Here is a 17657-nt window from a genome sequence, read left to right on the forward strand (position 1 = left end):
GATTTATTAATTTTCCACCACCTACACAACAAGGCTTTCTTAACAAAAAGATTTTTCCAGAAATATTAACCATGGTCAACCCTCAATGACCTGTAATTGAAATTTCTTTTGATAAATAATATTAACTATGAAAAATCGTATGAAATATCATCCATCGAAATTACAGATTTGGGTCTATATTTGATTTTTGCTTCCCAAAACTGGGAAAAAAGGGATACGCTCCTAATTTTTTCAGGAAATGTGAGGCTTAGGACTAGCTATTAAAATATATTGCCATGAGTCACAATTATTGATTAACATAGGAAAAAATTAGTTATTATCAAGGTTGGACATTATCAAGCATGGTCACTTTCCCCTAGTAAGGTCGGCACTAGCTGAAAAATGAAAAAATGTCTTGCGATTCAATGTCTTGAAATGTCTTGAGAAAAAAAAGAGGTTGCGATTAACTTTTTTTTCTTGTAACTTTAACACTTTTTAGGTGTAAAAATATATCAACATTTTTTTAATGTAAATTCTACACCCTTTTAAGGGTAAAATTAACATGAAAAAGGGTAACTTTAACCCCTAATACACCTAAAAAGGGTAATATTTACACCGATTTCAGATCAATAATGCAGGGTAAAATTAACATTTCCGGAATGTTATTTTAACTTTTATCGGATTTCTCTCAGTGCACTTGCCTCTATATCAGAATGATAAATCAATTCTCTTTAAGGAAATAATCCATTAGGTTTCATTGTCTCTACGTAGAGATGTATGGAAATATTAATGCTTTAATACCCCTTTGAATGTACGACTTAAGTCAAAGAGCAATTCAGAAGGAAATCTATACACTGAGAAAAAAAGAGGGTGCGATTAACTTTTTTTCCTCATAACTTTAACACTTTTTATGTGTAAAAATATATCAACATTTCTTAATGTTAATTTTACACCTTTTTAAGGGTAAAATTAACATGAAAAGGGTAATTTTAACCCTCAATACACCTAAAAAGGGTAATATTTACACCGATTTTGGATCAATACTGCAAGGTAAAATTAACTTTTCCGGAAAGTTATTTTAACTTTTTCGGATTTCTCTCAGTGTAGAAATAAATAATTAATTTCGATATTATTAATTCATTAAATCACCTTTCGGCTAAACCTCGGGTCTGCACATGGACATTATCCCTTGTGCAAAAATCATATGAAAAATGCAAGTACTTTAAAATATTTGTGACAAATTTTTACGGTCAATGTGTTTCTACCTTAATCGAAGTGGTAATATAGTCACATTAAAAAGATTCGTCTGATCTTCCAAATTCATTGAAAATCTATTGACCTCTAGAGAATTCAACACACGGGGATTTTAGGCTTTTTGTACCAAAAAAGGAATCATATGAACTGTTTTTCAATGTGAGAATTTGCGTCATTTTGTATGAATCTTTTAATTTATACCCATAACAAAAGTACAGTAGACACAATTGTTTTTAATATATTGTAATGTAAAATATATGAAAATTTATCATGAAAAATTAAATTTTTTTTTGTAATAAGTAATTTTCACAGTAGAATTTCCCCTGAACAAGTAATTTTCTTTCAATTGTTTTCTACTTGAAAAGCTTCATGTAAAAATAATATCACAAAGCCTGATGATCGGCGCGCGTGTACGCTGAAGAACCCCCAGGTACTCAAGTTGCGTAGGAAAGGTGTTTAAAGTGCGCTGTAAATTCTCAAGCGCTTCAGTTTTCGGGAAGACAACGACGCGGCAGCATGGTATCGGAAGCACATTCAGTTCGATTTGCAGAGTCATAGGAATGATAAAATTAGTGCTTTTGCATATAAGATAAAAAAAATTTACGCAAATTATGTTGTGAGAAAAAAAAACAATTAGTCAGTATTTAGCACGCATATAAATAATTTTTGCCTCTCGTTTAGCGGTGATAGTTGTATAAATTGTTATTAGATTTGTGACCAACGACTAAGGAGCGGCTTTTTGTATGATTTTCTGGAAGTTCCCGAATCATTGAAAAATCAGAAGGTGAAGAAACAAGTTTTAAGTGTTAAGATGAGCCAGAGCTTTTTTTTAGGCAGTTATTTGTTTATAAGTTGAGGAAGTTTCATAAATTGTGATGATAATAAAATATTCAAAGTGATCTTCAATAAAGGTTTATGTTCTATTTAACGCTTCAATTGAACATGGACCTTCAAATTTACGTGTGAACGCTTTATGACCGCCTTGAATAACCCGAGACAAAAAGTAATACTTAATCGTGATAAGGAATTACATATACGTTTTGTGTGACAAAATTCCAGACAAAGTATTTTTTCGTGCTTCATCTTAATTGAGAATTTTTTAATAGTGTTTCGTCCTCAGACTTTCTCGAGATAAGGAGGTTGCAAAAAATTAGCAATTCGTGTCAAGTGGTTAAAAAGGTCCAATAATTGAAGTGCATAAAAAGCAAATTAAAAAGAGAATATACTAAAAAAAAATTAATATTTCGAAAGCATCATTATGTCAAGGCCGATCGTGTCGGCGATCGCGCGTGTTTTCCATGTGAAAAGTAGTTTTTTTTTCTCTCGCCTCCACACAATCAACAGAGATTGCAGTTCTCAAGCATCTCTGGTGTAAACCAATGAGTTCTACCTCTGCATATAAATAATTGCCTCTTCCTCTTTTGATCTGGATAAGAAGATCATCTGAAATGGAAATATGAGAGATCATACTAAATTTTTTTCTTCAATGAATAATTTTTGTAAAATTCCTTCTTTCTATAATTTATTTATAGTGTGATAAAAAAAAGCCTGTGGTGTTGTAAATTCCTGGTGAGAAAATCATTGTGCCAAAAGGTGTTGCGAAATGTGGCGATCAATTGCAATACCCTGGATACTGTTTCACTTAATTCAAGTGGTCACATCAGGTGAGTTAAAGAAGCACAAATAACTTCTCTCGCGTTCTTCGAGTTCAAGTTCGTGTCGCTAAATGAGATAATTAAAATATTTGATGACGCTGAGAAACACTTGATAAGATAACCATCGACATGGGCAAACAAATAATAATACAATTAAAACAGTTCTTCAGTAAATAGCAGTATAAATATATGCATAGTAATGCTTATTTAATGTCTGTTTTTAACCACAAGCAGTAGATTAAATATAAATTTTCGGGCATCTATTTCCACTGCAAGATCATTTTTTTTTTTCAAAGTCGAGGTTGACAATAAAATGTTATGTATTGGGGAAGGCGGGGCAGTTTCAGATACTATACTGAATTATACGGAATCCCAAGAATAATTTGATTAGGTAATTGTGAATTTCCTCAAACTTTGTCTAATGTTAGGATGGATTTAAAACATTTTTTGAGATGAAATATTTCATTATAGGTTAGTAAATCCTCAAGTAGGGAAAGTTCTGCAGGCTTCGTACATGCTCTGGCTTTGAACATTTCATATTTTTCCCCGTATTTCTTTAATGAATCTGACCTAATGACAATATATTTTAATGGCCAGTTACACATTTCCTTAAAAACTAGGTTAGATTCATTAAAGGAACATGGTAAAAATATGAAATGTTCAAAGCTATAGTATGTGCGAAGTCTGAAAACCTTCCCCTATTGCAATATATAAAATTGAGCTAAGAAAATTTCGTGACGTATGATGCCTTAAATACGGCTATTAAATGCTTTTTTTTTTTAAAGAAAACAATTTAGGGGAAGTGCCCATGCTTTTTACGATCCCAAGCTTCGTAATGTCTAAATTTTTCCTATGTTTCTGAATAAATGTAACTTCGCGTTTTGAAAACTGGGCACTTTCTCCCAGAAAGTCACAAAACTAAAATTTCAAAAATTCATGTAAGATGAAAGATGAAAGAGATTGAGGTATGAAATTTTTACCATAGCCTTCATAAACTTTCTTTCACTTCCAAAGCTTTTCAGGGTTTTAAACAAGGAATATAGAAAAAGAAAATATTGAAATCTTGAGCCCTATTTTTCATTTTCTTTACACGAAATAGCAATATTGACAAACTTAATTAAAATGTACGTTTTCGCCAAGAAAGAATTAAATTGTCTTCTACAAAATTGCAGAGGAATAAATATTATACATACTAAAATTATAGGGTTCAATGAACACCTCTTCGACAGGGAACCCCTATTGACACTTTTGTCAAAATGTTGAAATTTATTTAATGTATCTAATAAAATGTAATTAATTTGGCGGTTTTCTTTATTAATCTACGTTTTTCGATAAGGATAAGTGTTCAAATTTCGTATTCCAATTGGTAACAAGGTGTCAATAGTTCCTGACACAAATTCTTAAAGTGTCAATAAGTGTTTATTTCACCCTATTGTAGTTTTTTATTTACAAGAACAAATCCCATACAACTTACCCCATTAACTGATACTACTTTATACTACTTGTCTTATCCGTTCTGCCAAAAATGTTCTTCCGAAATGTTTTAGAGCAGTAAATTTCCTATCTCGGGTCTTATGGTAGCCCGCTAAAAAATAAAATATCCATTTTGTTGTGACTCTTGCCCCAGCCTCCCCTATATCATGTTCAATTTACACGGGTTGTAGCTATTGAAAAACATTGCAAAATCTATAAATTTCTTGAAAGAATTTTCGTTCTGATGGATTATAGCAAATAGTTCACGGGGAAATAGATCTTAATTGATTTTTTTCTTTTTAATTCTTCACTAAAGAATTAAAGAAAAATATCAAGAAAAGCCTATATTTCCGTCACAATTGGAAAACTTCTACATCCTTACCTCGATTTTAAATTTCAAGTGACATAAATAATAAACTCTTAGAAAAATAATATCATTCCATTTGATTTTAATTTGATACTCACATTTTTATAAAGAAAGAAAAAAAATCGGTAATCATGCTTAAGTATAGGAAACGAAATTTAGTTTTTGCAAGGCATCAATGCTTTCTCAAACTTTTATCAAATTTGCAACAAAGGTTTTAATTATATTATTGTACTAAGTATCATTTCTCCATTTTTTTATCCACCCACGATCGGAAAACTTTTTTTTTAATAAGAATGATTACGGCGTGTCCACAATAATTTTTTTTAAGGAAAATGTTTGAAAAATAAACACTACATAATATTAAAAAAAAAAGATATTTTTTGAAACATTACTTCATTGCAGATTTTACAAATACACTGGTTTTTTTATTCAAGCTTTTAATTAGTAAAATTTCGCAGCTTCTTCTTGATTCCCCTCATCAAGGCCTTCAGAAGATCATAACCGCAGTCTTTGACCATTTTATTCCACTTATTTATGATTAATATTTTTCATGACAAGTGGAGATTCTTAATAATTTTTCCTAATAATGCATTCTTGTAAATTACATCAAAAGATCTTTCTCTTAGTACATTATTTACAATCGTGAGAAAATTGTCTGAGCAACACGATCATGAAAAATATCCATCTTATTAACTGAAGAACAGCAGCAAAAGAAAATTTTATTGTCCGAGGAACAATTGCTATAAATTAAAATTAATGAGTGCAGTAATTCAAGGTTACAATTAATACCTCCCAACACTGATCGGAAATTAGTCATGCGTGTCACAATCAATTAAAATCGATAGTTTAACTTTTTTTATAGATGTCTTTTCAACTGAATGCCTTTTCCAGGTGCAAACAATTAGGTTGAAGAATGCTTACAATTTTCTTTTTCACTGGAATATTGAATGGGAAATACGTGAAATTAGGAATTTCACATCAATTGTCTAGACTAGATGTGTATGTGTCAAGAATTAATAGAATTAAAGAAAAAAATATTTTTATAATTGAAATTTTCAGATTGTGACTATTCAAGGTGCGTTGATCTGCATGTGGACTACTATCATCAACCAATTGTTGATGCTGGACTTGTGGAATGCTGCGCTAGTCTCAAGGATCTCTGCGATAAGACGCGGTGTCCCTTGAAGCCTGTAGCTTGCAAGGAGGAGTTTTACGAGGTGGTGATGACGAAGGGCACGTGTTGCGATGAATGGAAATGTGCACCACCGAAGGACAAGTGCATCGTGCGAATCGACGGAAGAGCCGTGTTGAAAAATCTTGGAGATACCTGGGATTCAGATGATCCCTGTTCAAAGCACATCTGTGACTATGGACCCGATGGCAAAGCCCAAGAGAAGACCTTCAAGGAATATTGCTATCATACATGCAACAATGTGAGTTAAGTGGAGCGTCTTGGAAATATGAAAAAGAAAACGCTATTTTACGCTCTCAAAGCTATATTCCATTTGTAACAATGACTTGCTTAGATAGAACCTTCTTCCTCCTCAGGAATATCAACTTAAGGTAATACCAGGCCAATGCTGTGGTCAGTGTGTGCAGACAAAGTGCAAATTCAATGACACCCTCTATAATGTGGGCGAAACGTGGAAGAGTGAAGATCGCTGTATACTTTACGAATGTGCAAAAAAGGTGAATTTTTGCTATGATCTTCTATTTTGTAGGGGTTGTAGGATAATCATATATCAATTTTATCTCTCAGGATGACACAGTAATTGTCGCTTCGTACGGAAAACAGTGTCCTAAATTGCCCAAATGCGACAAAAAAGATATTTACATTAAAGATTGCTGCCAGTTTTGCAATCCTGGCCGTGGTAAAGGATACCCTGGTAACAAGCATTCAGAAACTGACGATGAAGACTACAACTCTTACGATCAGCATCCTTGCAAGAGAGAATGTATTGAAGGAGCCCCGCCTAAAGTCTGCAAATATAAATTCATTGTAAGTTCGATTTGAAATTTATTTCCATACATTTAATCAAAGTTATATTTATTATATGTACATATACAATGCTTATACGATATCTTAAGATCTAAAGTTCCAATTAAATAAACCGAAGCATCACTTGTATTATACAAATTCAATTTAATAATTTAATTAGTACAATACCATTATCACGGACTGCGCATATTTAGTAGATTTTCGCGGACTGTGGATTTTTGAGGATATCACGTACCGCGGAATACACTGCGAATTATAGGGGAGACTGGGGCAAAAAGTCACAAATTGAAAATTTGAAAATTCAATATCTTCCAAGACAAACGAGATAGCGGCCTAAACTTTTTTTCATAGATGGCCTCCATAGACCTTCTTCAAAGTCGTAAGTTTCTTAGAATTCGAACAAGGAATTCATAAAATAAAAAATATCGAAATTTTTAGCCACTATTTTTGAAATATTTTCCTTACAGCAGATATCAATTTTGACCTACTTATTTTCCAAAATTGATGCACTGGTAAATATTTCCTAAATAATTTGGATTTTTTTTGAATACGAAACCACAATCTATTTTAGAATTTTACAAAGATTCTTGTCTCCAGAAATCCTTTTATTAAAAATTACCACTTGGGGTAAAAAGTAACAAAAGGTATGGAGCAAAAAGTAACAAAGATCGAAGTAATTTCTGATGTCTCAAATGGCGAGAAGAAACGTCATTTCCATGTCTCGCCGCTTTTTGTTTGCTTGTTTGTTTTGGTCAAAGGATTAGCAGTCTGTTGTGTGTGTTTTTTTTCCAAAATTACTTGAAAAGCGCTTTTCTCGTTTAGATAGAGAAAACTGTGTTTTAAAAAGGTGGAGAGGAATAAATTTCCTATGAAAATATGTCCACCTAGCTATTTTTTTTTTAATTTACGAAAGCCAATAATAAAGCAAATCAAAATGTGATAATATCTCATACCTGGTACTATTTACCCCAGCATTTTTGAGAATGGTCACAAAATTACCTTTTAGAAAGCAGCATGATAAATGTATTTCCTTACAAAATAGAGGAAAATGACTTTCACAAAGTTGTAGAGTAGTAAATTTCTTATAAAACTGAACTAATTAGAAATTTCTAGGGCGCTAGGGTACACAGTAAAAACAAAATTAACACTATTATAGTGTGTAATCTTTCACACCACTATTATAGTGTAATTTAAAGTTGTTGAATTTCAAGTTGTTGAATTTAAAAACTGTTGAATTTTTGTGTGTAAACTCAAAAATTGTTGAATTTTCATTTTATTTTAGTTTTTCTTTGTCTTTTTGGACATTTGTAATGTTGTTTCCTGTACTCGGAATCCCCCCTAATGCGAAATGATTACATCTGATGCTCGGATCTTCACGATATACTTATTATGCATATAAATATTTGATGTTCTATATGACTTTTGCCCAATGAAAAGCATCTCGACTGAAGTATATGTCTTAAAGGGAAATTCAACAATTTTTACACAACTTTTGTTTAAAAATTCAACAACTTTTGTATGAAAATTCAACAACTTTTGTTTAAAAATTCAACAACTTTGGTTGAAATACACAAAGCTTCACATTATAATAGTGAGAAATATTATGATCAAACTATAATAGTGTTAATTTTTGATCATGTGACAAAAAATACCATAAAGTTGTGTATTTTTTCACACTATAATAATGTGTATAATCATACTATAATAGTGGTAATTTTTAGAATTTTTCAACAGTTTTAAATGACAATATATTGTTGAAAATCTTTTATGACTATAATAGTGAGAAATTTTACACAGATCGCAATTAAATAATTAATTTATCCGATTTCACACTATTATAGTGTTAAAATTTTACACATTTTCAAATTAAACAACGTTATTGAAATTTTTTCAACTATAATAGTGGTAATTTTCAATCATGTGACAATAAATTATCAAAATTTTGTGCCTTTTTTAAACATTTTTAAATTAAACAACAAAAATGATCGATTTTGCACTCGATTTTAGTAGTAAAATTTTACACATTTTTTTACTGTGTAGCTTGTAAAAAAATAAAATATCCATTTTGTGACTTTTTGCCCTAGTCTCCCTTATATTTTGCAGATTTTCGAGAACGGCGAAACTTTTAGCGGGGGTTCGCACATATCAAGCCTAATGCCCTAGACACACTTAAGACTTAAGCCGAGAGACGGCTTAACGTAATTATAATTAAAATATTGATCATATTACATTTCCATTAGTTTCTGATTGACCCGTCCTTTGGCTTAAGCCGAAAAAACGGGTTATTGAGAAACTGATGGGAATTTAGTCATATTATTATTTTCATTATAATTACGTTAAGTCATCTCTCGGCTTAAGTCATAAATATGTCTAGGGCATAAGGAGGCTCGAAAAGTATGTAAAATTTGAGGTCTGTATTTCTCATGATATCCGATAAAATCGACTTAAAAGGTTTATCGATACGTTCGTTTTTCATTCGACTTTTCTCATTTTCAAAAGTGAAATTTTGCACATCTCAAAGATAAATGGGACCCTAAGCGGTTGTAAAGTTTGAGACCTCTTTCTACAAAAATATACAAAATATCATATGCTTGAATAAAATTAATATTCAGTCATTTAATTAAATCAAATTTACATTGTATACAAAATATCCTTGGATTTTTCCACAATCCGAATTTGCAACGTATGACCTATAAGCTTTACTGTGTTATCACACTTGCACATTAAAATTTTAATATGATTCACATTAATTGTCGCTGGTGAGAGTCCAAATGTGTAATTTGTGTGTTTGAAGCATTTTATATTCAAAATTTGATCTATTTGTTGATAAAAAGGTAAATTTGGCCCGCAAAATTTGATATAAATTGATTTATAGCATTAATGTGAAAAATTAATGCGATTCTCTCTTTAATTTTTTAATGTGAAAAATATTTATGTTTTAGGTAAATTTAAACTTATTTTTGCAGGCCAAGTCTACTTCTTTATCAATAAATAGAAAAACCCCAAATATTAAGTGACTCAAAGAGACACAAATAACATATTTGGACGCTCACAATCGACAATTAATGTGAATCACATTAAAATTTTAAATGGATTTTTTCGGTCTATCAATGAATGTTGCAGTCAAAACACGGTACAGATCTTCAAGAAATCTCCTCTATTTCCTCCTCTTACGTAAGAGGAGGAAATAGAGTTAAAATTTTAATGTGCAATTGTGATAACGCCGTTAGATTTAGAGCTCATATGATATAAGATCCATTTTTTTTGCATAGGTTGAATGGTATGAAACGATGAGTAAGGCTTGTTACGACTGTCCTAATAATGCTACCGACTGCCTAAGGCCACACTGCATTACCGGTGATGGATCCCGGAGGAGTGTATTAGTGGTGAATAGAAAGATGCCTGGTCCTACAATTGATGTCTGCTTGGGAGATAAAATTATTGTAGATGTGCAAAATAGTCTTCTAGGCGAGACTACCACAATTCACTGGCATGGATTGCATCAGAGACAAACACCCTATATGGATGGTGTCCCGCTGATCTCACAATGTCCCATCTCTCAAGAACAAACTTTCAGATACAAATTCTATGCTGACAATGCAGGTACACATTTCTGGCACTCTCACACTGGAGTACAACGTGGTGATGGAGCTCTTGGACCATTGATTGTAAGATTACCTGCTACACTTGACATTCACCACAAGTTGTACGATTTTGATAAGCCCGACCACCTCATAGTACTTCAAGACTGGACTTCAATTACGGGTGTTTCTATGTACAATGCGCATTACCACTCAACTGGAGACAATAAGCCCAAGAATATACTGATAAATGGTCGTGGGAGGTACTTCAAGGCTGTGACGATGGATGAAACAGAAGAGGATGACAGTCAAATGGATATGGATGCTTCTTCTTCAATGTTCGAACCAACTTCGATCCCCATTCCCACAACAACTGGTGTTCCCATTGAGACTGATACCACAACATTCACTACAAATTTCCCAGAAATCACTACAGTTATCACAAGTCCAAGTATAGGAGGAACTCGTGATCCCAAGACTGATTTTGAGCTGGTTCATGATAACATTGATCCAGCGATGAAAAGTCTGTTTACAGCTCAAGAGAGGCATACAGTTGTGCGAAATAAGAGATCACCACCAGAAGAATATGCGACATTCCTCAACGAAACTCGGCATATCCCTCTTCAAGTGTACTACGTGAACAAGGACAATAAATACAGATTCCGGCTAATCAACGCTGAATTTCTAAATTGTCCAATGGAAGTCTCAGTAGACAATCACACGATGCTTGTAATAGCTTCGGATGGATCTGAGATAGAGCCTATAGAAGTGGATACTGTGGTAACCTATGCCGGTGAGAGATTTGACTTTGTACTGCACACCAACAAGAAAATTGGGAATTACTGGATTCGAGTTAAGGGTCTAATGGACTGCGATGATAGATTCACTTCAGCTCATCAAGTGGCCATTCTTCGGTACTATGGAGCCAAGGAGGAAGAACCATCAGATGTTCCGTCTTACGATTATGTGCGTCCAGGACGACAATTAAATGCCCTGAATCGTGGCATGGAGGATCGCAATACAATTTCAATTGCCGAAGTGACATCTGCTCTTGCAGATCCTGATACAGGAGTCCTACAGAAGGAGGCTGACTTCAAGTTCTATATTTACTATGACTTCTACGCCAAGAACAATACAAACTTCCACTATCCTGGTCTCTATGGTTACAATGAAGTCGAGAATAGCCAGCATAGACGTTATACACCCCAACTCAATCATATCTCAATGCAATTGCCCACATTCCCACTTCTCTCTGCTCGTCACATGATAGACGACAGCAATTTCTGCAACTCCAGTACACTTGCAAATCAGGGTATCAACTGCAAGACGGAATTCTGCCAGTGTACACATGTGCTCCAGGTGCCCCTCAATGCCATTGTGGAAATGGTGCTCATTGATGAAGGTGAGATAATTGTAATCAAGGGCGTACCCAGGATTTCGTTTAGGGGGGGGGGGGGTGTACGCAATTTTTATTTTGAAAAAAAAAACAAGGGGTAACTCATTTCGGGAAACTCGAGCCAATCTGACCAGGGAACCCACGGGGAACCCGGGGAACTCATGGGGAACCCGGGGAACCCATACATTTTTCAGGGAACTCGGGGAACCCATATATTTTTCAGGGAACTCACGGGGAACCCATACATTTTTTCAGGGAACCCGGGGAACTCATGTATTTTTTCAGGGAACAGGGAACTCGAGCCACTTTATTTGCTTATGAATAACCCCTTGAAAAAAAAACCAAAAAAATAAAATGGGATAATAAATCTGGTCATACTTTTCACCATAGATTAGCCTATGCCCAATTTGTAGATACTGATAAGGAACGATCGTCAGTGTTTCTCGGGCCAGTGCATTGTCTCCCATATTATTGACCAAAAATAAAATTAATTTTTAGAAATGATTCGCCACTTTTTATAAATAAACTACAGTAAGTTAGCCATTCCGTTTAGTTCATATTTAATCTATAGAACCAACTATCCGTGCAATACCTGATTAATTATACCTATCTTTATTCATTTCTGATAATAAACGCGCAAATTTAGATATGGTAAAATGAATCACTAACATACCAATTGTCATATACAAGAACATGAAAGTGTTTTGTAGCTTATATATTTTTCTCAAACTTAATATGGAGCATTGGTCTTAACATTTCGTTTCGTGATACCATTCAAGGCAAAAAGGACTATCAGTCTTTTTAGAGAATTAATGATATTCTTCTGAAAATTTTCAGCTTTGACATTTTTTTTAACGAAAATTTACTTAAGGGGTTACAAGGATCAAGCAGACTAACGGCGTTATCACACTTGCACATTAAAATTTTAATGTGATTCACATTAATTGTCGCTTGTGAGCGTCCAAATATGTTATTTGTGTGTTTGAGTGACTTAATATTTGGGCTTTTTCTATTTATTGATAAAGAAGTGGACTTGGCCTGCAAAAATAAGTTTAAATTTACCTAAATCATAAATATTTTTCACATTAAAAAATTAAAGAGAAAATCGCATTAATTTTTCGCATTAATGCTATAAATCAATTTATATCAAATTTTGCGGGCCAAGCCTACCTTTTTATCAACAAATAGATCAAATTTTGAATATAAAATGCTTCAAACACACAAATTACACATTTGGACTCTCACCAGCGACAATTAATGTGAATGATATTAAAATTTTAATGTGCAAGTGTGATAACACAGTAAAAAACTGTTTTTTTCCAAATTTCTTTTCTAGCATAATAAAAAGAAATTTAATTCAAGTTCTTAGGCATAAAAACAAGATTTAAACTATATTTTCTGAATTTTATTTTAAACATTTTCAAAATTCAGCCATTGAGCTATGTTTTCTGATATCAAAAACGTAAATATTTCCTATTAGGTGCTGAATTAAACTAGTCCTTGAACGAAGGATTTTATGTTTACTTGATCATAACTTATTCTCTAATCTAAGACGAAACGTGGTGTGAAATCTGTAAAACACTTCACAAATGCTATTCTTGTAGAATAGTCTTTCAAAATTTCGAATATCATTTTTTTCAAAAATCCTTCGTTCAAGGACGCGATCCCAATAGGGAGAAGCGGTTGAAAATGATGATGATGATGATCAAGGACTGGTTTAACTCATTAGCTAACAGGAAGTATTTGGCTTTTGGATTTCAGATGAACTTATTTCAAGATATATTATTGTCCATCGAATTTTTTTTTTTTCAAAAAGGTCTCCGAATTCCAAAAATCAGATCCCTCCTCTATACAACAGAATTTTTAAAAGAAAATTTCAGAACATATACTTTAAATTTTTGTACTTTTATATGCCTAAGAGCTGAAATTAACTCTTTCGTCTCTTGGGACTCTGAGTACCCAAAGCAGCATATGAATGTTCTGTGAAAAACAATGGTTTTAATGATTCAGAACTGATAAAAATCCTATTCTTGTGGATGATTACAAACTATTACGTGGATGTCCAAATGTAAGATATTTTTTGTAAAACTTCAATTAATTCTTGAGCTTACCTACATATTTTTGATTAAAAAATTGTTAAATAAACTTTTTATTATATTGTAAACAGAGAAAAATATGCTGTTTTTAGTCTGGTTGACCCACGTAAACCCCTTGAAGGGTTACATGGATCACGGAGCCTAAAAACAGCATGTTTTCTTTCTTTTTTGTCAACGTCATAAAATTAATTCAATATAAGCTCTAAAGTATGTAAAAATATGTACAACAGTTGAGCTGTATTTTTTCAAATTTTCATTTAACAATTTTAAAAGTTTAGCTTTTGGAACTTGGCACCTAATTTTTGGAAACGTCTTTTTTTTTAAAAAAAAAAACTTACTTTTCAGTAATTACGATTACTCAGTATAGATTAATCTAACGTCAAAAAAACAAATTATTTCCTATTAGAAGATGAGTTAAACTAACTTGAACCATAGATTTTTTGTTGCTTTGATAACAATTTATTTTGCAAGACAAAATATGCCAAAATACGCCAAAAATCGCCGAAAATCGTATTTTTGTATTACATTTTCAAAAAAAAACCTAATTTAGTTCTTTTTTTAAATCATCAAGTTCAACAACGGGTTTAACTCATCTGCTAACAGGTAATAATTGGTTTTTTTGAGGTCAGATGAATCTACTCTAAATAATCGTTATAGGTTTTTAACGAAAATTAAGTTTTTTCAATAAACGTTTCCGACAAAATTAGGTCCTAACAGGCGAAATTTTAAATTTTTTTTTTATAAAAATGCCAAAAAATATAGTTTATAATGTTATGCTTTTATATGCCTAGGAGCTTAAATTATATAAAATTTTATTATGTTGAGAACAAACTTGCTTTCTTCTCAATAACAGTATACGGTATGTTGTTGGTGCCAAAAAGCGATTTTTAGAGAACTCAAGGACAACTTTTATAAAACAAATTCTCCGTGGATTTTTAGATTTTCGTTATAAATCCTTAAATATCCTTTAATTCTATAAAAAAAAAAGATTACGTGACAACTTCCTTCTTTTCGAAAAATATATTACTGAAATCACGTTATAAAAAGAAAGCAAAAATAATTACGAAGTATTTGCCCATTTTTACACTTTTTTAATTTTTCACTGTAGTGCAGTGGGGCCAACAGCCTTGCTTTGCCTTGCCCCCCCCCTCCATTTGGTTTTTGATTGTTTTTGAGTTCTTATAAGCTCCTTTATGTATTTACACTGTACAAACGAGCAGTAAAACATCAAATTTGAGGAGTGACTAAATTTAAAACTTTTAAAATCAGTAGAATTTTCATGAAAGCTTCAATCATTATGGATAGAAAAATTAAGCTCATTTTTGAAAAGATTTTTATTTTTTTACTGAACAAACTTAATTTTTTTGCTGACTAAATATATTTTTTTAATTCTCATTTGTTTTTGTCTTTTTTAACCCATTCCTTACCATGGTATTATACATCATACGCAAATTGAGTGATTTTAGAAGATTTATTTCTGGGCAATTAATATTCGAATTTATGTCGGGAATGGATTTTTAGTTACTTTAGTCCTTCAATTACTTGGAAAAAATAGCCCGACAGAGATGGGAATACATTTTGTTGTCCTTTTCTCGCTTCGCGTGAAGTCATGCAAAAATTTTACTCAAAATGGCGGACGGAAAATTCGACATCCCGTCGAATTTGTTAAAATTTGCCTTCATCCTCTTTCCTGATTTGAATTCTAGTTGCCAATGGGTTTTCTTGGATAGTTAATCTATCTAAATCAATAGAATTTGTAATGAATTAATGTACAGAATTTAAATTCAGTGACCGTTAAGACCCGTGTTTGATGGCGGCTCCCAGCGCCACCAGAATAGGTAAAAAAAATTTCTTTTCAAAAAATTCATCTATTAACCTGTAAGAAACTAATCCCAAAATACGAACATTCTATCTCAAGTATTTCTGGTACATTGACTGAATGGGTTAACGCTTCTAGGGGGGCAGCTGCCCCCCCCCTCCCTAGCTGGGTACGCCCATGATTGTAATTAATCCAGATAGTAGTGAAGATGATTCATCTTATACCATTCTCAATTGCAGGCTTTGCATTTGATGCAAATCATCCCTTTCACTTGCACGGTAGCGGCTTCCACGTCATCGGAATGGAGAGACTAGCTGGGAATATCTCAGCTGATATTGTAAGTGAATTATCTTGATTATAATTAATTATCTTGAGATTCTAGAATTCTAAGCAATTAACAAATTATTTTTAATTAATTATACAGGTTCAGTCGTTAGATCGAGCAGGAAAACTCTACAGGAGACTCAAGGGAGCACCTATTAAAGATACCGTCACAATTCCCGACGGTGGATACACAATCATTCGATTCAAAGCTGACAATCCCGGATACTGGCTGTTCCACTGTCACATAGAATTCCACGCAGAGGTCGGAATGTCCTTGGTATTGAAGGTTGGTGAGCATAGTGAGATGCTGCCTATTCCAGATCACTTTCCCACCTGTGGTGACTACACACCGAGAATTCAAGAGGAGTCAAGTGACTTATCAGCTGGTCATCAGATTGCAGCCAGTATCATCCTGGCATTTACTGCCATGGTCTTCCTTAGAATTGTTCTCTGAGGAATTTAATATTGCCCTATAATCCTTGCAGTTAGATTTTCCTCCTGGAAAGAACCATCAATCTTCATTATCCATCCTCTGCTAAATGTGATATTTATATACTTCCGTTAGTTTCTTCTTCTTTCAAATCAAAGTATTTTTTTTTAAATAATTTACTTGTGATAGAAGTAAATGTATTATATTTTCCTTATATTATATTATATTAATTAATGATAAGCCCAGGTATATTTTATTTGGAATTGTGAAGATTATTAGAATATAATTTTAGATATTTATGATGATTGTGTGAAGACAGGATAAATAAATTTTATATTTATAAATAGGGTGAAATTATTTTTCCTGCACTGAGAGAAATCCGATAAAAGTTAAAATAACATTCCGGAAATGTTAATTTTACCCTGCAGTATTGATCCAAAATCGGTGTAAATATTACCCTTTTTAGGTGTATTGGGGGTTAAAGTTACCCTTTTTCATGTTAATTTTACACTTAAAAAGGTATAAAATTAACATTAAAAATGTTGCTATATTTTTACACCTAAAAAGTGTTAAAATTATGAGGAAAAAAAGTTAATCGCACCCTCTTTTTTTTCTCAGTGTGACTACCTAAAGTTATTTTTTCTTATGCTTGTATACGTAATTAAAGTCGATTATCTCGGAAACTATGAGAGATAGAGACCTCAAACTTTACGTCCGTTTAGAAACTCTGTCAGCGACCCGTGAGAATCCGCGAAGATAATTATAACCCACGAAAAATTCACGCCCGCGAAAATCCGCGAAAAATCATACATTCCCAGAAAATCCACGAGAAAAATCGCGCCTAGTTACTTCCACCATTTTTTTTATTTTGTTTACCTTTTTGAATATACTGGAAAGGTTTTAGTGTCTTACAGGAAAATTCAATAAAAAATAATTTCTTTCAAAAAAATAATTTTCTGAAATTCCTCCTACGGGTCTGATTTACAAACCAGTAACCAAAATTGGTAGCCAAACTCATCCCCAATAAAACCCATAATGTTTCATGTTAGCAGAAATTCTGACTTCCGGTTCATGAGCCCATGAATATGACCCATTTAAAAAAAATCCGTCTTACATCTCTTCAATGCCAAAAATATTCTAAAAATAAGTCGATTTGTGGTTTTGAAGACTTTTACAACATAAGGAACGAAGAGGTGCATTTGCAATATTTAATGTTAGACTAATTTTGGAAGGATCTAAGTGATGGACTTCCAAAAAACAAAAAAACATTTTGGAGGTTTATTT

The 17657-nt window shown here is 32.6% G+C and overlaps 1 protein-coding gene across 1 annotated transcript; it reads left to right on the plus strand.

Moving 5' to 3' along the window:
* The first annotated feature begins 1718 nt into the window (after positions 1-1718).
* On the plus strand, positions 1719-16717 carry LOC129807474 (uncharacterized). Its single transcript, XM_055856765.1, has 8 exons — positions 1719-2017; positions 2766-2897; positions 5788-6161; positions 6277-6417; positions 6488-6727; positions 10000-11710; positions 15859-15956; positions 16044-16717. The coding sequence occupies exons 2-8, from the start codon at positions 2837-2839 to the stop codon at positions 16395-16397; spliced, it is 2979 nt and encodes a 992-aa protein (XP_055712740.1). The 5' UTR covers positions 1719-2017; positions 2766-2836; the 3' UTR covers positions 16398-16717.
* The last annotated feature ends 940 nt before the right edge of the window (positions 16718-17657 follow it).

Source organism: Phlebotomus papatasi, chromosome 3 (assembly GCF_024763615.1).
Source record: "Phlebotomus papatasi isolate M1 chromosome 3, Ppap_2.1, whole genome shotgun sequence".
Lineage (NCBI taxonomy): Eukaryota > Metazoa > Arthropoda > Insecta > Diptera > Psychodidae > Phlebotomus > Phlebotomus papatasi.

Bases quoted from the DNA above. Each gene is read 5' to 3' on its own strand.
- LOC129807474 (XM_055856765.1), top strand. From the start codon at position 2,837: ATGTGGCGATCAATTGCAATACCCTGGATACTGTTTCACTTAATTCAA. The intron at 6,728-9,999 runs GTAAGTTCGATT...TTTTTTGCATAG, and splicing joins TCTGCAAATATAAATTCATT to GTTGAATGGTATGAAACGAT. The intron at 15,957-16,043 runs GTAAGTGAATTA...TTAATTATACAG, and splicing joins GGAATATCTCAGCTGATATT to GTTCAGTCGTTAGATCGAGC.